Source organism: Budorcas taxicolor, chromosome 11, assembly GCF_023091745.1.
Source record: "Budorcas taxicolor isolate Tak-1 chromosome 11, Takin1.1, whole genome shotgun sequence".
Classification (NCBI taxonomy): Eukaryota; Metazoa; Chordata; class Mammalia; order Artiodactyla; family Bovidae; genus Budorcas; species Budorcas taxicolor.
In genome coordinates, this window is record NC_068920.1 from 134538911 (window position 1) to 134562160 (window position 23250).

At 37.3% G+C, this 23250-nt stretch overlaps 1 protein-coding gene across 1 annotated transcript in view; it reads left to right on the plus strand.

The window, feature by feature from the left end:
• Nucleotides 1-323: 323 nt before the first annotated feature.
• Nucleotides 324-23250, plus strand: part of ATAD2B (ATPase family AAA domain containing 2B) — a 125479-nt gene continuing 102552 nt past the window's right edge. Inside the window, exons 1-4 of the mRNA XM_052648748.1 lie at nucleotides 324-831; nucleotides 16731-16882; nucleotides 21694-21743; nucleotides 22100-22253. Coding sequence (XP_052504708.1) covers nucleotides 616-831; nucleotides 16731-16882; nucleotides 21694-21743; nucleotides 22100-22253 — 572 coding nt within the window. The 5' untranslated portion in view covers nucleotides 324-615. The remainder of the gene's footprint in view (nucleotides 832-16730; nucleotides 16883-21693; nucleotides 21744-22099; nucleotides 22254-23250) is intronic.

The window sequence follows — 23250 nt, forward strand, 5'->3', positions numbered from 1 at the left end:
ACGACGGACTCCAGCGCGCTAGCTCATCCCGAGCACATTCTGATTTTTCTCATCCTCACTTCCTCGGCCGCTGGCCAGACCTGGAAACCATAGAGCTAACAGCCCAGAGCGTCCCTTCCGTGGCCGCCGAGCGCTGACAGCGCGCCGCTGGGAGGGGCCTACTGGAGGGGCGGGGGAAGCGGAGGGAAAAGCCGGCAAGAGAAGGGCTGGCCGGCCTTGCAGCGCCCCGCAGCGGCCAGGCCGGAAGCGGTCTCGCCGGCCCTGCGGCGCTGGAGCCCTGACGCACGGAGCTCGAGAGCGAGAACGGGAGAGAAAGGGGCAGAAATGGCGGCTCCGCTCGGCTCCCGCTGAGGAGGGCGAAGCCGGCAGAGTCTGAGCCGTCGGCCCGGAGCATCGCTCCCGTCTCCCGCTACCTGTCTTCGCACGCCGACTTCCCTTCTTCTGCCCTGCTCTCGCCTGTCTTCGTCTGCGCTCCGCGGAGTCTGGTTCGGTTTGTCTTTCCCGGCCCGGCTCCACTGGCCCTGACTGCCCGGCCAGCGGGCCGGCCTTCCTTGGGTCTCCCCGGCGCGGCCGGCGCCGCTAGCGCGGCGTGGACCCGGTCCTCCTGGCTGGACCATGGTGAACACCCGGAAGAGCTCTCTGCGCCTTCTCGGATCTAAGTCGCCCGGGCCTGGGCCTGGGCCTGGGGCCGAAGTAGAGCCCGGGGCGACCGGAGGCAGCAGCCATTTCATCTCCTCTCGGACCCGCTCCTCCAAGACCCGTGCTGCCAGCTGCCCCGCCGCCAAGGCCGGGGGAAGCGGCGGCGCCGGCGTCGCTCTGGATGAGGCCCGGGTAAGAGCGCGGCGGCCCGAGTCCGGAGGCTGGCAGGTCCGCCCGGCCGCCCGGGCTTTGTCTGGCCGGGTCGGAGCAGGAAGCCTCCGGTGGGGACCGATCGGGCGGCTGAGACCCGGTCTGCGGGTTGGGTGGAGGGTGGCAGCCGGCTAGGTAGGGCCGCGACAGCTCTGCTGGCCGCGCTCTTTTGTGTGAAGAACGGGACTTGAGTCCAGGGGTGAGGGTTATTGCGGGGACTTGAGTCCAGGGGTGAGGGTTATTGCGGGGTGGGGGGGTGTGTGTTTGTCTTTTCGGGGACATCAGAACAGCCTCCTTTCTGTGTCCTTGTCCGGCCTGAGAGAGGAATTCTACGGGAGCATGAGCGAGGGGCCAGAGTCCCCGTTTGGAAGGGCTGGAGAGGAGAAGTGAAAGTTTTCTGCGGTGTCAAACCCTTCTTGTGAAGTGTGTCAGCTCTTGCCGGTGTCTAACTCCCGTTTACTCTCAAACTGTTTGGGGGTGGTTCAAGTTGGTGAGGAAGTGAGCGGAGAGCTCCAGTTGGCAGCCAGGCAGGGACGCTGAAAAAAGTTTGTAGCTGCTCTGACAGCAACTTTAAAAACAAAATCAACACTATCGCCTCTCCAGGCAGGAGCGATCAAACGTGATGTTTAGAATCAGCCAGCCCGCTAACCAGGGTTCTAGAAGGGACTCGGTAGAGTTTTCTAGTAGAGCCTTCAGGTCGCAAAAGGGGCACGTCGAAAGAAACATGTCGAATATTATTGGTAGTAGGCACTATCATCTCCAGATTGTTTGGTTTCTTGGATGTCTTCGTCTGGGTAATACGAATAGTTTATAAAAGATGAGTTAACACCACCGTTGTCCCATTACTGCGAAAGTGACATTTGAAGAATACCGGTGATGATTTAGTATTTTTTTTTTAAAGTGGTAGATACCGAAATTTATTACAAGGTAAAGCTCTAAGTTAGTACGTATGTTTTATCACTTTAAAGGACTCGATAAGGTTGTGTTATGAGATTGGTTATGAATTTAGGAAAGAAAGTGTTGCTTCTGTCTAGAGAGAGACTAATTTTCTAAGAGTAGTTTGACTGGACATTGTTCGTTTAAAATAACTCCTTTAAATCCACACCATTTTATTATTCTTAGGGGAGAAAAGCAATATTTTATATAAGTGTTTACAAGATTATGTTTGTGTATGCTTTTTCTCTGTATCTCATACTGTTCTGACACTAATCAGAATGAACTAAGGCAAATACAATAGACACATTTTATTTTACTTTTCTGAAATATGTTGTATCTTTGAAAATATGTTTGGCCTTTACTTTGGTAAAATCTGGAAATATTTTTTAAATTGCCCTATGAGTAGACTATTTTGGGTCTTATAGCTCTCTTAGGTGGAAATAAGAAAGCTGAGTCTGAAAGTTGTGCATACTATTCAGAATAATTATTCTCGACTTTCTGTTGAAATTATTCCAAACATGTACAAGTTTACTGACTTTCTGATGCTAACATCTATTTTAAAATAAAAGCAAGATAGGTTTTCCCTGTACCCTTAAGTACGAATAAAATATTTAGAGTGTAAGCATTTAATTGTATCATGCTATGAATGCCTTGTCTATTCTAGAGCAGTGTCTCAATCTGAAGCAATTAGCTCATCTGTCACTGATCATTTTGTGGTCCCATTTTTGAATTCATGGATATTATGCTGTCCTTACCCCCTGAGGAATGAGGTGAGGTAATTTGTCAGGCAGCTGTTATGGAGATGTTAAAAGGCAAGGAATCAATAATCTAAGGTGGAAATGAACATGTGGTAGCTTTTAAATTGCTAGAAGAATGAAAGATGTTAGAGCTCTTTCCAGAGAGATACTAATGAAACTGTTTCAAAGGTCCTTTCAAAATGGTTTAAAAAGACCATGAACAACAGGCCAATGAATATTTACTTTGAATTTTTTTTCCCCCCGCTTTAAGAAGATTTGTATTCTGATCCGAGTAGATGCTGGAATGATCTAGTTGCTTTTGCTGAGAAATTAAGATATTTACTAATCCTGTATTGTCCTTTAGAAGAGGATAAGTTATAATTCTAAATTTAAGTTTATAGACTGTATATTTATGAAGCATGCAGTATATTTCTTTGCTGTATATTTCTGAAATGGGTTGATTTGGGTTTGGTAAGCTCTTCCTTTCAAGTTTGTTTTCTGTTGCAAGAATTTAGCATTCTTGACTCACCCTTTCTGGTGTACTTAAAAGGCACCCTTTATGTCTGTGTGTCTTAGATATTTGCTAATATCTATAAAGACTTATTTGGTGGAAAATGGGGTTGCTTGTGCTGTTGCTTTAGGAGACTTATTTTTGTGGTAAGAGATGTAGTCCTCTTAATATGATATGAAATGAAGAGATTCCCCTTTCTCTATTTTTGTGTGATGTTCTTCACTTTACAGGTGATGCTGATTTCACCTCCCACCCAGTCTGTCCTCTCTCATTTTAGACTATTTGATCCACTGTGTCTAGAGACGTTTTATTTGCTCTAAAAAGCCTTAGGACCATGAGCTGTCATAGCTTTGCCTTTTCCCCAAGTGTATGTAAGATGGTGAAATAAACATGATACATATTGTAGGTTATTGGAATGATTTTTTTGTGCCTACACTATTTTAATGTCAAGTTGACTTGTGTTCTGCAGTTTCTTGTGTAATAATTTCTCCTATATACTTGGCCTTGTTTGCTTGTTTAACATGTATAAAACTTGACCTCTTTTAGGTCAGTTAATTAGCATTTATTTGCTAAGAGTCGCTTGCAGCAAACTCATGCTGGAGTCAGAAACGGAAAGCAGTTTTTAAAAAATATTTCAACTCCCCCCCCCCCCCTTTTTTTTAATCTCTTTTAGGCCTATTTGTTGGTACTTTTGGCTTGTCACTAGCTTTTTGTGCTTTTTGAATCTTAGTTGAGAGAATCAAAATACATATCTTGAGTAACTTTATAGGTAAATCTGCTTGATTTTTATTTTTTAGGAAAAAATCTCTCAGGCCTTCTTTAATAGGCTCTTTTATCATTCTGTACTTTTTCTTTTCCAACATTCATTCATTTGCCAGTGTAATAGAAGCTGCATGGTGGAAGTTGAGGGTTAAACATGGAAAAGAAGCCTGAGAGGGAAATATAACCATATATAGAACTCTCAGATAAGTAGAGAAAAATACAAGTTCCTCAGAGTAGAGCAAAATTTTCCTTATGTCAAATTCATATGGAACACCATATAGGTGGTATTGTGTAATGCTGTAAAACAGTTTCCCCTGTCACAGTTTTGAACTGAAAGCAGCTATAAAGTTCATAGGCTTATCTCCAGGATTGAACTGAAAATGAAACTTTAAAAAAATTCATTTGTTGGCCATTTCTGGTAGTCCAGATATATAGACTTGTAGTTTTTTAGGTCATGGATGAAATTTACACTTGTAGAAGTGAATGCATACTAGTTCTTCAAGTCATTTTCCTTGGCAGATAATCTTTTTAACCATCCTTGGATACATCCTTGATTACATGTCTTCTAAATACTGATTATAGGTAAACCTGTAACTTCTGAAAGCTCAGTGGACAGGTGATAGGATTAACATGTGTTATGAGAAGTAAGGAGCCCAGCCAGTGTCTGCACCTGAGTGGAGAGTGATCCTGTCTCTTTAAGGTTCCACGTTAGGAGAGTGCCGCATTATTTTGAGTTATGTGTTTGGCATTTCCTTTTGGACACACAGAATGAGGTTTCATTTGTGTACGTTCCTGAGTGGTTTCTTGATATTTGGGTTTTTGATCTTGTACTAGGAATGTTTTATGTTTCTGTTATGTGTCTGCTCTGGGGGAGAATTTTGTGAAAAATGAGTCATTGAGTAAAAAACATATAGAATTTTGGGTAAAAAGTTCTATGGAAGTACAAAAGTAGGGGGAAAACCATATGTAAAATGTGCTAACTTTATTTAAATATGCATTAGACAATTTTTAGAGAGACAAGTGTTGTTTGTTGCTTATATCAAACAATAGAAAAGCAATGTTAAAATTAATAGGTCGTGATTTGTTTTAGCTTTTAGATATTTTGAGTATATGCTGTAAGATTCTAAACTTCAGATGCTTTTGAGCTGTATTTTGGCATAAGATTTTTAAAATTTTCATTTTTAGATTGTTTAATCTATAGGTAGAATATATACCTTTGGTTAAAGTCTTTCTTTCCTAGACTCTTCTATTAGAGTAGTCTATAAGCTCCCTGGGACCAGGCACTATATTTCATTTTCCCCACAACTGCTGTATTCCCAGGGCCTAGTACATCATCTGACATATAGAAGATGCTTAATAAATACTTGTTAAGTGAGTGAATGGATAGCATAATAAGTAACCAATCTAGTGGGTAAAAATTGTGAGGATTGAACTCTGAGAATAGAGGGTAAATAAAACACAGTCCCCACCTTCATGGCTCTAAGTATGCATGTGGAATATACCTGAGAAATTGTTAACAGAAAAAATCAATTCAAGGTAGAGGCCAGATGACATGGATTCTCAGTGTGATAAGAGTTCTGATCCTTTACTCACTGGGTGTTTTGAGTGGAACTCTTTGATGTTCTTTAAGGATAGAGATTGTCGTGTTCATACCTATATCCTGAGTGCCTGCAACAGTGCCTTCCAGATGTAGTGCTCAATAAACAGTCTCCTCTTCTCCCCTCTCCACCACTCAGATTGCAGGATCTCAGTTCCCTGACCAGGGATTGAACCTGGGTCACTGCAATGAAAGCACCAAGTCCTAACCCCTGGACTGCCAGTAAAGAGTTTTTGAATGAATGAATGGAAAGTAGCTTCATTTGAAATTATTTTCATATTAGTGGTCTTCAGTTTTGCTGTATTTACATGTTGCAATTTGCCCAACAATTTGGCCCATTTGGTGGTATTCTAATAAGAAGGAGAGGAGTAAACTAAGGTTTACTTAGCATCTCATACCAGGTGTTAAATGCTGTCTTATTTAACCCCTGCAATAACCCCATGAGGCAGGTGATGGTATCCTTATTTTACAGCTGAGGAAATTGAATTGCTGAAGAGGTTAAGTGGCCTGTAGAAGGCCTAATAGGCATTAGTAATAGGGTAATATTTAAGTCTAGTCATCTTTTACACATCTGTTTCTTACTGTCTCATCTGTATTTATCACTACTGTTTGATGCTGTTCATTCAGTTTTCACAAATATCTGAAAAAGTGAAGAAGGCTGCCATTGTACAGTCAGAAAATAACTGTATGTAGGCAGATTTTTACTAGGCTATCTGGAGTTGTAGTGTTTAGTATTGAGATTTGAAGAATGAACAGTAGCCTGTGGGGATATGAAATGCAAGACAGTGATTTTTTTCAGTAATTGCTTGCTGCCTGATTTTCAGGGGGTGGATGTAGGGAGAGGAGCAGGCATATAATGTGAAGATAATATTTTGGCAATATTTTTGTTTCCTACTATTTTAAAGCTGGTTTGGGAAAAAAAATCCCTATAAAAAGACTAAGTCTGGGGACTTGTGATATGTGAAAGTTGGACCATAAAGAAGGCTGTGTGCCAAAGAATTGGTGCTTTTGAATTGTGAAAGTGAAAATGAAGTTGATCAGTCATGTCCGTCTCTTTGTGACCCCATGGACTGTAGCCCACCAGGTTCCTCCGTCCAGGGGATTTCCCAGGCAAGAATACTGGAGTGGGTTGCCATCTCCTTCTCCAGGAGATCTTCCCAACCCAGGGATTGAACCTGGGTCTCCCGCATTGTAGGCAGACACTTTACCATCTGAGCCACCAGGGAAGTCCAACTGAAATGTAGTGCTGGGGAAGACTCTTGAAAGTCCCTAGGACTGCAAGGCGATCAAACCAATTAATCCTAAAGGAAATCAACCCTGAATATTCATTGGAAAGTCTGATGCTGAAGCTCCAATACTTTGGGCACCTAATGTGAAGAGTTGACTCACTGGAAAAGACCATGATGCTGGGAAAGATTGAAGGCAGGAGGAGAAGGAGGTGACAGAAGATGAGATGGTTAGATGGTATCTCTGACTCAATGGACATGAGTTCACTGTCTGGGAAATAGTGAAGGACAGAGAAGCCTAGCATGCCACAATCCATGGTGTCGCAAAGAGTCAGACACAGCTTGGCAACTGAACAACAATTTGAGTAAATAAGACTCAATGCTTCTTGTTGCAGACCTCTGTTGAGCATTTTGGTACCTCTGTTAAGTGGCTTACTTGTTAGGGACCTTGAAGTTGCTTGATGAAAGTTCATTTCCCTTATAGCTTACTAACATCCTTTATCTAAAGTATACTTCAGTGCTCACACTTAGGGTGGGTGTTGCAGTTGTATACTTGATTGTGCAAGTTAAGGGAATCCAATTTTAAAAAACAAAATCAAGCCCCAGCACACTGTACCTTCTTAATCAGTGTCACACTGTAACAATTTTAAATATGTATATAGAAACAGGGGAAATGTCTTTGAGAGATGTGTACAAACATGAGAGAAACTGGGGTAGTTTCTGTATGAAAATTTTGGAAGTATTTTAAATGAATTAAAAAATGTAACTTAATTTTCATGTTTTAGTTTTTACTCTTCTAATTAAGTCTCCAAGTTTATTAGATGGGAGAATTGAGAAGTGATAGTTGCCTAAGGCCATATGATTTTAAAAGCAATAGTTCAATTGGAAATGGAAGTTTCTTTCTTTACTTTTCAGTATCTGTTGAGTGACTTGATGTGCCAGACACTGAAGGGAAAGAAGCACACAAGACTCTTTACCTCAGCTCTTAGACAAAATATTTATTTAAAGTCATGAAATCAGTATTTCAAATAATATGGAAATGCGCAGAAAAAAATTAAAGGACTTTCCCCACTCCCATGATTCCTTTAGTTCATTCTTCCCAGGGATAACCACTGTTAAAGCTGGTGTATATCTTTGCAGACCACTGCACGTGTAAGTATGGGTTATTTATACTACTTACGATAATTATTTGTTCTCTTTAACTATGTATCATATGCATTCTTTCATATTTGTCCTTCTTGCTAGCTTTTTAACATTTTGTTGTATCTTTACACCTCACTTCTTTAACTTTTCCCTGTTGATACACAGTTAGGTTTTCTCCATGTTTTTAATATTATAAATAATGTCACATAAAATGACCTTTTCCTTTTAGGCAAAGTGGAAATATTGAGTCAGAGGTATATTATACTTTAAATTTTTATAGTTTTTGCCAAATTGTTCTATAAATAGGCTAAAGCAATATACACCCCACTCCCCAAAACTCTCTGCACTTACGTTTTTGTATCTTTTACTGGCTGTTGAAAGGAGTTAGGAGTTAAGTTTCTTGAAGGGGAAACTGTTTAATCATCAGGTATGTTTGGTATCTAACACAGTAATGCTGCTGCTAAGTCACTTCAGTCGTGTCTGACTCTCTGCGACCCCATAGATGGCAGCCTATCAGGCTTCCCCGTCCCTGGGATTCTCCAGGCAAGAACACTTGAGTGGGTTGCCATGTCCTTCTCCAATCCATGAAAGTGAAAAGTGAAAGTGAAGTCCCTCAGTTGTGTCCGACTCTTAGTGACCCCATGGACTGCAGCCTACCAGGCTCCTCCGTCCATGGGGTTTTCCAGGCAAGAGTACTGGAGTGGGGTGCCATTGCCTTCTCCTAACACACAGTAAGAGATGTTAATAAATTTTGTTTGTGGAAGGAATGGATCACTGAAGATAATAAACTTATGAAGTTACGTTAATACTACAAAGCCAAGCAAGTATCCTTACTTGAGACTGTATCCACTGTCAGGCTGAAACTAACTGTACACATTTGTTACTTTTAGTGGTTGGCCAAATTGTTTGTTTTTTTTCTTAGTAGCATTTAGTTGGAGAAGGCAATGGCACCCCACTCCAGTACTCTGGCCTGGAAAATCCCATGGCTGGAGGAGCTTGGTAGGCTGCAGTCCATGGGGTTGCTAAGAGTCGGACACGACTGAGGGACTTCACTTTCACTTTTCACTTTCATGCATTGGAGAAGGACATGGCAACCCACTCCAGTGTTCTTGCCTGGAGAATCCCAGGGATGGAGGAGCCTGGTGGGCTGCCGTCTACGGGGTCGCACAGAGTCGGACACGACTGAAGCAATTTAGCAGCAGCAGCAGCAGCACTTAGTTATCTTTAACTCCATTTGAAACAATTTTGTTAGATTATAGTGTGACAAGTGTCACATCAGCTGTGCTTTAAAGAAAAAGCTTACTAAATTGGTGAACTTTTGTGTAGCTATTTTAATATTGAAGATGGAAGGGAAAAAGCAACATTTTTGGCAGTTGTTGCTGTTGTTCAGTTGCTAAGTCAAGTCCGACTCTTTGCAACCCCATGGACTGCAGCACACCAGGCTTCCTTGTTCCCTTCACTATCTCCTGGAGTTTGCTCAGACTCATGTCCTCTGAGTCAGTGATGCCATCTAACCATCTCATCCTCTGTCGCCCTCTTCTGTTCTTGCCCTCAGTCTTTTCCAGCATCAGGGTCTTTTCCAGTGAGTTGGCTCTTCGCATCAGGTGGCTAAAGTATTGGAGCTTCAGCTTCAGCGTCAGTCCTTTCAATGAATATATTCAGGGTTGATTTCCTTTAGGATTGACTGGTTTGATCTCCTTGCAGTCCAAGGGACTCTCAAGAGTGTTCTCTGGCACCACAGTTTGAGAGCATCAATTCTTCCATGCTCAGCCTTCTTGATGGTCTAACATCTGTACATGACTACTGGGAAAACCATAGCTTTGACTATATGGACCTTTGTCAGCAAAGTGATGTTTCTGCTTTTTAATACACTGTCTAGGTTTATCATAGCTTTTCTTCCAAGGAGCAAGCATTGTATATACTTTTTACTGGCTAATTTAAGGAGTTAGGAATTAAGTTTCTTTAGGGACAGACTGTTTAATCATCAAGTATATTTAGTATCTAGCAAAGTACTATGTATGTACTTGTGTGCTCAGTCATACCCCACTCTTTCCGACCCCAGGAACTGTACCCGCAAGGCTGTTCTGTTTGTGGAATTTTCTAGCAAAGAAATACTGGAGTAGGTTGCCATTTCCTCCTCCAGGGGATCTTCCTGACCCAGGGATCAAACCCATGTCTCTTGCATCTCCTGCATTGATAGGTGCATTCTTTACCACTTGTGCCACCTGGGAACAAGATAACACAGTAATAGGTGTTGGTAAATTTTATTTGTGGAAGGAATGGATCACTGAAGATAATAAGCTTATGAAGTTATCTTACTACTACAGAGTCAAGCAAGTATCCTTCCTTGACACTATCTACCGTCAGGCTGCAGTTGTAGACATTTGTTACTTTTAGTGCTTGGGCCAATAGTTTGGTTTTTTGCTAGTAGCACTTAGTTGTCTTTAACTCCATTTGAAACAATACTGTTAGACTGTATTGTGACAGCTGTCACATCAGCATTCATTAAACAAACTTACAACATTGTTGAATCTTTGTGTAGCCATTATAATATTGAAGATAGAAGAAAAAAGCAACATTTTCAGCAAATTATGCTTTATTGTTTCAAGAAAGGTAAAAATGCAACTGAAATGCACAGAAACATTTGTATAACATGTGGAGTCAGTGCTTTGACTGATGGAATGTGTCAGAAGTGGTTTGGGAAGTTTGCATGCTAGAGATTTCTCACTGGATGATGCTTCATGGTGTGGTAGACCAGTTGAAGTTGACGCCAATCAAAGTGAAATAGTAATTGAGAACAATTTATGTTATACTATGTGGAAGAGAGCCTACATACTCAAAATATCCAAATCAAGTACTGAAAATCATTTTCACCAGCTCGGTTATGTTCATCGCTGTGGTGATTGGGTTCCACATAAGTTAGTTAGGAAAAACCTTGACTGCATTTCTGCATGTAATTCTCTACTTAAATGTAATGAAAATGTTCCATTTTAACAATGTGATGGGTGATGAAAAGTGGATACCATACAATAATGTGGAATGGAAGAGATTGTAGGGCAAGTGAAATGAACCACCACCTACCACAGCAAAGGCTGATCTTTATCCCAAGAAGGTGATGTTGTGTATATGGTAGGATTGGAAGGGAGTCCTCTACTATGAGCAGGAGCAGATTCCAAACAATTAATTCCAACAAGTACTGCTCCTAGTTAGAGCAACTAAAAGCAGTGCTCGATGAAAATTGTCTGGAATTAGTCAACAGAAAATGCATATTCTTTTATCATGAAGACCTTTAGTGAGACTGCACATTTCTCTGATGACCGGGCAAAAACTGTTAGAGCTTGCTTGGGAAGTTCTGGCTCATCCACCGTATTTATCAGACATTGCACCTTCAGATTTTCATTTATTTCAGTCTTTACAAAAATTCTGTTAATGGAAAAATTTCAAAAGACTATAAAAGGTACCTAGAACAGTTCTTTGCTCAGTAAGATAAAAAGTTTTGGGAAGGTGGAATTATGAAGTTGCCTGAAAAGTAATAGAAGGTAATGGAACAAAATGGTGAATACATTGTTCAATAAAGTTCTTGGTGAAAGTGAAAAATGTGTCTTTCACTTACAGACCGAAGAAAGTTTTTGGCCAACCGAATACTTCCTCAACCTGGTTTTAACAATCTTATGCCCTGGTGTCCCAGATGGTAAAGAATCCATCTGCACTGTGGGAGACCTGGGATCATTCCTTGGGTTGGGAAGATCCCCTGGAGAAGGGCATGGCAACCCATTCCAGTATTCTTGCCTGGAGAATCCCATGGACAGAGGAGCCTGGCGGGCTGCAGTCCATGGGGCTGCAGAGAGTCAGACTGAGTGACTAAGCACAGCACGTGAAGTAAGCAGTGGTTTTTGAGTTATGGTGGCCGTGCTGCAACAGGAGACTGCTCTCTCTTTTAAGTCTGGCATGTTTTAGCCTGCCCGTTGTCTCTTTGTCATTTTAAATCATGTAATATTTTCAGATAAAAAGATATTCTCTTCCAGGAAGAAAATTGCTGTTTCAACTGTAAGAGATATAAACCATTTTTGTCTTTTTATAACTCCTCAGCTCACTCCTCATATTTTTCCCCACTTTCTATAGTCTTTCATGATGATTATTTAGAAATATTAAGCTAGTAAGCTGTTGCTCTTGGGATATTTGAGGAAATTTTAGGATATTTTGTGTGCCTGAAGTTTTAGGACTTTGTAGAATAGTAGAATAGTATTGGCTCTAAGAAAATAAATAGCAGTGTGAGTTTTGTTTTCTGAAGTCATGGTAACTGCTGCCTCTGTGAATTCTTTTTACAAATGAAAGAAAAAGAAATTGCGCTTTCAAGCTTTCTCATGAAAACAGGAGTACCCATTTTTTCAAAAGGTGAAAGAAAAAGCTGTCTTATAAAGGAAACTGGAACAGATTGATGGCACCAATATACTTTCTAACAGGGGCTGTTCCTGTTCTGTTTTTTCTTTTCTGTTTGAGGATCTTTTCCTTATCAGTTATCTTGCTCTTTTTAGGGGGGAAAGGGTTTACTACATGGTTTATGGGATCTTAGTTTTTTCTTTTGAACTGTGGTGTTGGAGCAGACTCTTGAGAGTCCCTTGGACTGCAAGGAGATCCAACCAGTCCATCCCTAAAGAAAATCAGTCCTGAATATTCATTGGAAGGACTGATGCTGAAGCTGAAACTCCAATACTTCGGCCATCTGATGCAAAGAACTGACTTAGTTGAAAAGACCCTGATGCTGGGAAAGATTGAAGACAGGAGAAGGGGACAACAGAGGATGAGATGATTGGATGGCATCACCGACTCAGTGGACATGAGTTTGAATAAACTTTGGGAGTTGGCGAGGGACAGAGAGGCCTGGTGTGCTGCAGTCCATGGGGTCGCAAAGAGTCTTCTCCAACACCACAGTTCAAAAGACACAGCTGAGTGACTGAACTGAACTGAGTTCTCCAATCAGGGATGGACCCCAACAGTGAGAGCACCAAGTCTTAACCACTGGACTACTAGGGAATTCCCCTCTTTAAATTTTTATTATAGCTTGTTCTCTTCTGTGGTCCCTTTTCTTCTATTTACAAGAATCCAGGTCTCTTTAAAAAAAAAGTTTCTTCACTGACTTCTTTGACTTTGTAACCTCTTTAAGATTATTGTCTTATTTTTCTTAATTCTGACACTTTCAAGAGTAGCTTTGTGGTTTATCACCTGTACATTCTCACCACTCACTCAATTCTTCACTTAGTGATTTCCACCTCAGCATTTTGCAGAAATTGCCCTATCAGAAGTTACAGTGGAAAAAAAAAAGTTACAGTGACCTCCTAATTAACAGTCCACACATTTACCAGCTTTAATACCATCTGATCTTTTTATAACCAACCTCTACTCCCCTTGTTTGAGTGAGACACTATGTTTTTCACTAGTTTATGTGAGATCCTTTGCTCATCTCTGTAATGTAGGCATTTTTAAAAGGTTTTTTACTTTTATTCTCTTGTTTTTTCACTCTGTATGTTACCTATGACCCTTTTAGTACAATTTCTTATCTATCTATAGTCCTCACATCACTCTGTCTCAGAATTGTGTTTCCCACAATCTGATAGACATCTCCCTAGATTTCTGGCTATAATTCTAAACCTGACTTTCAAAGTCATAACTCACTGTTACATTTCTCCCATCAACATCTGCACACTACCTGTCTCCCCCCACAGCCCTCCACCTTACTCCATAGCTCCTAAAACACAGCAACCACTTTTTATGCCCACCCTGTCCTTACATTTAATATTGGTGTTACTAATCTCTTAGTTATTCCAGTTTCTGGAATCAATTTCTTACTTTCTACATTTATAATGCTGTATGAATCCATCATCAGGACTTGAATCAATCTCTTGGTTTACTAATTCACTTACTGCCTCGAGTTTTTCCTTTTTTAATGCTGTGCTTAGGTACATTCTTTTTGTTTTTTAAGTCCAGGTTCTAGATTTCTGAACAAATTCTAATCTGGACAGGAAGCCTTCCCTGAAAACCAGGACAGCATAAAATTCTTCTCTGTTTCATTATTCTCAAGTTCTTTTACCTAGTTTTAGGAGATTTATGGTAGAATAGTATTTAATATTTGTGGTACCTGATGAGTATGGTTTAAGAAACTCAGGGAATTCACTTTTACAAACTGGAAAGCTTTTCTACCTATTTTAGAAGGTTAGAGTTTAGCAAAAAAAGTCACTTAGATGGGAAGGACAACTTCTTATTGTACTTTTTGTATGATTTGACATTATTACTATTATACCTCTCTTGGAATGTATCACATCATTGAATCATGTTCCTCTGACAATTCTAGGTGTTTCATTATTGTTATAAAATAAAGTCCACATGATTTATGATGTCTTCCTTAATCTCAGCTGGCAGTTACCATTTTTTGCTTTCAGAGAATTGTGTATTTCTAGATTCTTTACCATCTGAGCCACCAGGGAATCCTATTCCTATTATAGTACTTACTATAATTTGCTATATATTATTACTGTAGCTGTCAATTTAATAGATTGTGTATAAGGTTTAAGAAGATTTTAGTCTTTTTTTAAAACCATTATCTAGTCCTCCCCGCCATGTCTTATGTGCACAGTAGGTCCTCAACAAATGTTTGTTAAATGAAATTATTCCCTTTGTTTGAAATGCCTTTCCTGCTCATGGATTGTAATCACTCTGACATATTGCTAAATGACTGTGGGTAGATTGCATAATCTCTCCTAAATATTTTTATCCTGAAACTAGCAACGCCTTCCCTCAAAGGGTTAGGTTATAATTAACTAGTAAAATGCTTTGAAGAAGTTAAAGTTGAGCATTATGATCATCCTATTAAAGGTGAACTGTTGGTATCAGGTTTGTAGGTAAAGCTTTCCCAAAGCTTGAAGTTAATTAGATGGTGTTGAAATAATTATTTTGTAGTATTTGCATCTTGGTTTTTTTGCTTTACTTAAATCCCTAGAGTTCTTTGGAGGGAAGGAAGCCTTTGTAGTGCTGTTTATAAGCCGAGTCATGATTGAAGTCTTTTCACTGTAGGAGTATAGTGAAGCATTTAAGATGATGTGTATCATGCTATACTTAAATCTTTTATATGCCAGAGATCCTTAGACTTGTGTGTGCTAAGAATCCTTTGGAGGCCCTCATTGAAAATATTCCACCTCCACCCAAGGTTCTAGTTTAGCAGGTTATGTTTCTTAATGACAAATCAGGTGCTTTCTGATTCAGTCAGTATGTGAACAACACTTTGAGAGATACTCCTGAATGAAGCTGTAAAAAGCCTATAGAATATGAGAGAATGACTAGTAAATAAACATATAAACTCATATCACTTATGATATTCAAAGTCATTAGTTATATAATATTCACAGAGTTATATAATAACTCATATATTTTAAAAATGGCTTAACTTCAAATACTTTTACTATTTTTCCTTTAATTCAATAAGTACATAGTACTTATTCCTAGAGTGTATTTGTGAAACTTTAGTACCTACAGATGACTCCAGTTGGTGATGGACAAGGAAGCCTGTTGTGCTGCAGTCCATGGGGTCCCACAGAGTTGGACGTGACTGAGCAACTGAACTGACAGATGCCCCATGAAAAAAGAGCTTGATTAAATAAGTTTGTGAATTGTTATATACTGTCATTCCTACTTGGAGATTTATATTGCATATTAACTTTTTTTCTGTATCACTATGTGGCCTGTGGGATCTTAGTTCCTCTACCAGCAATGGAACTTGTGCCCCTTGCACTGAAAGTAGAGAGTCTTAACCATTGGACTGCCAGAAAAGTCCCTGAGTGTTAACATACTAAAGACTCTTACAAGTCCTGAAGCAAAAAACCTTGGACCTCATTGTTTTCTGAAATTTATTTGACTGTGAGCTTTCCTTTCTTTCTCCTAGCAATTTCTATTAATTTACTGAACAAACTTGAGGAAATTTTGCTTTTTCTTTCCTCCCAGTTAGGAAATGAGTGAATGAATTGAGTAAGGAGGGTTGGGGAGGGAAAATTCTTAGTAGGATGCCAACTAAACTATATAGGAGTGATTGGATTAGATAATTACCACCATGATAGTATTGGATAAAGGCAAGTAGCAGTCAGTGAATGCTGTGGCTAGTGAGTTTGATGAAGAACAGAGTATTGGTTAATTTTAAGAATGATTTCACATAAACTAATCAAATACAAAGGGAAAAATAGTGACTTTATAGTGGGGAAACCTGGCAGACACCAACTCGATTAGGTGATCAAGGTTATTCTTAGTGACGGGCAGGTACAACATGCATAGTATCCTGTCTGTATATTTTTCCATGAATGTTACGGCCTGAATTGGGTTACGGGGAACATCAGGTAGACCCAGACTGATGGTCATTCCAGAGAATTAAAAAGCTTATATTCTTTACAGTCAAGGGCATGAAAACGAGGAACTGAGGGGACTGTTCCAGATAGGAGACAGAGGAGGTCTGATAACTACATACAGTATATGTTCCTGGATATAATTCTGAATCAGAAAGCAGAAGAGAGATCATGTTGGGACATTTGATAACATTTGGATGTATCTGCAGATTAGCTCTGTGTTATATCAATGATGATTTCCAAATTGGGAGGATTGAATGATATTAATGTAGCAGAATTTTCTTACTTTGTAAGTTACACACTGGAGTATTTCAGAGAGGAATGATGAATCATGTCATAAAAAGATATATCTACACATCTTTTCTGTAGGCCTGAAATTATTTTAAAATAAAAACTAAACATACTTTTTTGAGCATAAATTTATCTTTCTAACTTTTTTGTTTTTGTATTTACAGATGATTACATTTTGCTACACTTGTAGAAGGATTCCTTCTGTAGATAGTTTTTGGTTGAATAACCACTATCCAGGAATTTAAGAATTCTATGAATTTTAATAAAAAATGCATTTTAAACATTTTCTTTCAGAAAGCTGAAGCTGATGGTAGTTTAAGTGATAGCCACGTGTCTCCTCCAGCCAAACGCACTTTGAAACAACCTGACTCTGTTTGCAAAGACAAATCAAAATCACGAACTACTGGTCAGCGAGAAGAATGGAATATATCAAGTGGACAGGCCAGGTGAGAAGGGAGAACTCACCCATTGTTTTTTCATAATTTTTTTGATGGGATTCAGGGCTGATATTAATGCTAATTTTCTTAAATTGTAAAACCACCTGTCTAGGAATACTTATAAATTGTATTAAGCTTATTTTATAATTTTTGTATGTAATTTTATTTTCTCTAAATATACCAAAAATACATTTACTATGTAATAGAAACTATTATTACTGAAAACATTAAGAATTTTGATAGGTCTTGAATGTGCATACATGTTTATACTCCTGAAAATTTAAATAAAAACAGTGGTTAGAAGTATATTTTTTATTTGAAAATACAACCTCTTCTTCCTAAAATTATTAAATATTCCACTTGAATTGGTATGCTAAAATGTAATAAAATCTAAATTAATTTCTAATAAATCTTTTCATGTATCTGATTGTTTTCAACTTAAATTTTCTCTGTGTCTGTTTTGATATGTATTATAAACATAATTTTACTCACCAAAGTAAGTGGTAATGTAATGTAGATAGGATAGCTGTACACACACTCAGAAGAGATTTAAATTTTCAGCTTAGAATCCTTAGCTTCTCTTTTTTCCAAAGTCTTTGTTGTAAAAGTGCTGATGATGTGCCAAATGTGAACAAAAGTAAAAGGGAATTCCTTTTTGACAGTATTTTTATTTTATGTCTGTAGGTAAATTTTGAACAGTTATTAGTCTTTAATGAAAATAATCTTTGGAGTTATATAGATTTTGATAGGCATTATACATTTACTTGGAGAAGGCAATGGCACCCCACTCCAGGACTCTTGCCTGGAAAATCCCATGGACGGAGGAGCCTGGTAGGCTGCAGTCCATGGGGTCGCTAAGAGTCAGACACGACTGAGCGACTTCACTTTCACTTTTCACTTTCATGCACTGGAGAAGGAAATGGCAATCCACGCCAGTGTTCTTGCCTGGAGAATCCCAGGGACGGGGGAACCTGGTGGGCTGCCATCTATGGGGTCGCACAGAGTCGGACATGTAGCAGTAGCAGCAGCATACATTTACTAGTCTCTAGAGTCTGTGCCTAATTTAATATGTACCACTTTATTTAAAATTTTTAATTTTGCATTGTCTGAGAGCTAGGTTGAAAATTATGTGAATCAGTCTATTGATTTTTTTTTTAACTTTCCCAACTTTCCCATACTCATTCATCTGAGATGAAACAGATCCAGATCACTATAATGATGTCACTTAAAATAAGTACTTCCCTTTAATTATACTTCTACACTTGATTTATGGGTTGTATCTGTATCCTGTGTTTATTAGATGAGTGAATCAGGCTTCTTTTTCTAACAAATGTTTCTAAAAAGTATTCTTTTACTGTTAAAAGTTTTGCCTTTAATTGTGAGATAATTTTAACAGTATAACTCAAGTATGAGTCTCTCTAGTACAGTAGATCTCCCACACCTTATCCACTCAGAGATCTGTATAAATTAATCTTAATCATGTCTTTCATGTAAAAAGAAGAAAGAGTTTTGCTTCCATTTAGATACCGTAAGAGTCTGATATTCCTTTCAAAAAACTTTAAGTACATTTTGAATAAGAAACTTAAGAAATAATGAATACTAATAGAATTTACTGCTTCTGTTTTGGCAGGAGAATAATGTTGAGCAGTTCACACAGTTCTAAAGGTTTTCAGGTTAGCCTTTCATCGAGGAATGTGATTAAGTGCTGCACTGCTAGAGTCTTTTAGTATTTCAGATGACCTGGAAAGAAAATGCCATTTGGTCTGTCAGATTCAACAGAACTGAATTTTGGGGAAACTTGTAGTTAAAAATATTGTAGATTTTAAGATAATATTAATACAAAAATCAAGATTTATATGAGTGCTTATATTAGTTTTTATGTCATGAACCTGAGAATCCTAATTCCTTTATTTTGGTAATCTAAAGTCCTAAGAGCATCTAAGGTAAACTGACTGAAGTCCTTTCAGGAAAATGATTTTTTAAAATACAGTTCATTTGGAGGAAAATTGAATAAAGATAAAAATTAGTATTAGCTATGAAAAATGATGAATCTTAAAGGACTTTAACAACCATTAAATTCTGTAAAGAAACTACTGTTGATTGGTAAAATAACATTTAGGAATAACTTTTAGAGATTGGATGAAGATAGAGATTAAAATGGAACTAGAACCTTGTCATCTTCATAAATGATTTGAGATAAGAGTATAAGTTTTCTTTGGGGGAAGAATCTGGGTTTATATATTTAAAGTCCCAAGTGTATCAATATAGTTACAGTGATTGATAATATTTTTGTAAAATGAGGATTTTCTTGGTAAAAATCTTTTACTGTATTACATCTTTTCTTCTTTAGCTTATATGTAGAAATTCATAATTGCTAACCTAGATAGCTGTTGCAGCTTACAAATATTTTGAGTTCAGAATCCCATTTCATTGACTTTTGTCAGTTGACATTTATTTAGCCACTAGATATTTATCTAATTTGGAGGCTGTGTGTTGGGGAGTAGGTGGTTGGGAGAGTCAACATGGAAAACATGGCATGCATTTGATAAATCTGTAGAATAATAGAGAGACATACTCTGAGGAACACATGAAATTAAATCTTTGATAAGCCTAACTGCACTAAAGTGTAATATGTGTAAAAATTTTGTTTTGTGGTCAGATGATTAAGGAGTAGTGAGGTTAGGCAGAAGTATAATCACCACTGCTGAGGCTCATTAGAATTGAAGGCTGGTAGTGGTTAAAGTTTTTCCAAATGAATGCTTTTGCTGAATTGAGGTTTAAAATTCTCATAAATCATTGAATACCTTGGGTTTATGTGGGTGAATAAATAATGATTTTTGAGTCTGGTATTGAACTGGTAGCATGTTCCACATAATTAAAGATGTAGAAACTTTTAATGTAATAATTACTGAAGGCAGTGATAGTGTCTCCATTTAAAAAATTTAGGGTACAGAGATAAAGGTAAATATCCCTCACTTACTCCCCATTTTAAAAATAAACAAAGGGGACTTCATAATCATAAAGGATTTATTAGAGGATTCATTTAATCAGTGAACCTGCATGGTTACATTTTAAGTGATTAATTTTTGGGAACATTGATTCAAAAGACTTTTTAAGCACTTATATAATTGTATAGGCAGACCAACTCTTGAAATACCAATATTATCTTTTTATACCCGAGTATTTCATATTCTATCTCCTTTTTTTTTCTTTCTCCTTTTTATAAAGAGAAATGATAATGGTACAATGATGACAATAAGCTATGATTGTAAGATAATGGGATTGATTGAAGAAGTTTTCTTTTTTCTCCCACCTTAAATCAGATCTTTCATTAGCAATGAAATAAAGGCAAGTAAGCACTGTCTTCTTTAGAGGAACAAAAATTGTTACTGTGCTTTCATCCTAGTGATGTTATTTTTTCAACAGAGTTTTAGATTTCTTATGTAGAATGATTTTAGGGTTAGCATCTCTTCTTTTGAATAATATATGTGAAATTCCAACCATTTGGTCTTACATACAGCTAAAATTCATTTGAAGCCAAGAGTTGTGAATTAACTGATTAAACTGAGTTAATGTTATGTTGGATCCAAAGCCAAAGTGTATTTATGCTTTTTCTATGTGGTTTTAAGTGGATTTTAAGAGTGATTCTAGGAAATTCCACGTGTATAATGTTCTAAGGAATAACCTAATAACATCAATTTTATTACTTTATAGTCAAGCTCATATACCAGGAGAATTGTGTAATAAAGATTCTAAAAATGAAATACTTTCCAAGAAGTAGTATTTTAGAACAAGATGGTTGTGTTGTTTACCTGGGGAAAGGGGGGATGGAGTTTTTTGTTTTTGTGTTCTTGATAGTCGGAAGGTACGTAACAGTTTTTGTTTATATCATGTAGTCATTCTGTCTGTGACTTTTACTAGACAGGGACATTTATAATTAATATTTATAACATTTAATATATATAATTAACATAAAGCATGCTAGAGTAACCAAAAATGGTAGAATATTTTAGTTAAAAAATGTTGTGCAAACCACATAGATAAGCAGAAGAAAGTCATATATACTATTTTTTGAATGTCTTCTCTCTCCTTTTTAATATTTGGAAATAATAATTGTTGGGTATTTCAAAAAATAAGTTTATGTTGACAGCTCTTTTATTATGTAACAATTTTTAGTTTTTGAATTTTAATTATAGGAAGGTATACTGCAACTTTCTTCCATAAGTTTTCATATTTTGATGACACTTTAAGTATCTTTCTAGTGACTGAACATTTCTGTCCCTCCACCAAAAGGGAGAGTGGTACAATGACTTTTGAGAGATTAACTAAGTTTTCATGTAATAGTTTAGAATGTGTAATATAATACTTTGAAGAAATTATTAAACGTTGTTGGTATTCAAGTACTTTTTTCTTCTTACAATTTATTGCTTGAATAACTTTGTTTGAATCTTAGGTTGTCAATGGAAACAAGTAGTAAAGGTCTGTGACCATTGCTATTTATGGCATTAGTGAACTTTATGATACATACAAAGCTTAAGCCTTTCCATTGGATTTTAATTTATAGAGTTGAAGACAGAGTGAGTTCAGTTTATAACTTGTTATTAAAGCTTTTCTTGAAGTAATGAAATGACTTTTCACTAATGTATTTTATTAATTTGTATATTATCAATCTTAAGGTAAAAAAATGTTTTCTTTCCTTTTAAAAAAGTAATATTGCATTAGTGACATTTTAAAGATTAAAGTGATTCCACCAGCATTGCATTTTTGTTTCTTTAAATGAATGTTGATGTGTTTGCATATTAAATATAATTGTGTTCTAGGTTAACTTCTCAGCCTGGTGCTACATTACCAAACGGACATAGTAGCTTATGTGAGTATTCTGTTATGAAACTGGTTAGTATTGAAATACTTATAATGTTGTTAGGGTTCTAAAGTGGGGTAAAATAGCATAATTTACTAGTATGGTCAGCATACTGTTAGAAGTGACTGGATTACAGTCATGGTAAATATGTATATAATTGTTAAACATTGAGAAATTAGTACAATTGAAATAATTTAAGTTAACATGGCAGATTGTAAACAGTTTTAGAAATTTTACATAATTGGATATTAGAGCCATTTAAGAGGTTATAGTAAGCTCCTTATAGTCTTTTTAAAGTAATTTTTGATGTTTTTCTTTCTTTGTATACTCTGTACTTTGAAATGGAAATTTCTCTCTCCTTGTAGCCCTTCGAAGCCATCCCCATCGAGGGGAAAAGAAAGGAGATGGGGAACTTTCTTGTATAAATGGTGACATGGAAGTCAGAAAAAGCTGTCGTTCCAGGAAAAACAGATTTGAAAGTGTGAACCAGAGTTTGTTATTTGATCAACTGGTAAATAGGTATGAATGTTTTTGCAGTAAGCAGTTTCATGTAATTGTTTTTTTTTCCAAGCCAGTTATGTTTTAAAAAATAACTTAGGCACTGACTTAGGAATCAGTGTTTAAAAACTTAATTTGAATTAACCTTGGTTAGCTTTAGTCACTTTACTAGATTTAATGCAATTTATGTGATAGCATCTTTTTTTCTCATAGTTTTTAAGCTCTTGTGCATAGTTAGATAATACAAAAAGTAATTTTATTTTAACTTCACTACTACAGTCCTTTAATATTTGCTCATTTAACATTGATGTTTTGACAGTTTTCAAGAAACATTAAGTTCCATTACTGATATATAATAGGTATAATTTTACTTAGTCAAGATTCTGAATTGAAAGTCTTTGGAGACTGCACATGTTGGATATAGCCTAGCTGACTCCTCAGCATCTATGTGCAGTGAAACTGTATTCTTCTCAAATAATAAATCATTCCTACTTAATCCTTGCAATAGCCTGGAGAAGGGAGATGAGTGTAATTCCTATTTGAAAGGGGAGGAAATTATATTTTATTGTGGTAGTGTCAAATTTGAGTATTAGTTATTATTTGTGAAGTACCTAGATCAGTATCTGAACACATAGTAAGTGCCGTGTGTGTTTAAAATGTCAATGTCAGTATATATTTTGTGGATGTCCGTTTCCTCTAATTTCTAAATAATCTGCCCTTGGAGTGGGAGGTGGGAGAGAGGTTTAAGAGGAAGGGGACATATGTATTTATGCTGATTTATGTTGATGTATGGCAGAAACCAGCACAATATTATAAAGCAATTATCCTTCAATTAAAAATAAGTAAAATTTTTAAAAAAGAAAAAATGTATCAGTTCAGTTAACCTTATGCTGGCTTTAAAATTTTTACAAATTCTTTATTCTATACAATTTTTAATACCATTTTCAAATAAAAAGATTTGAATTTTTTTTTTTTTTGGTACCGTGTTCTGATAGTTATTTGTAGTAGTATTATGAAT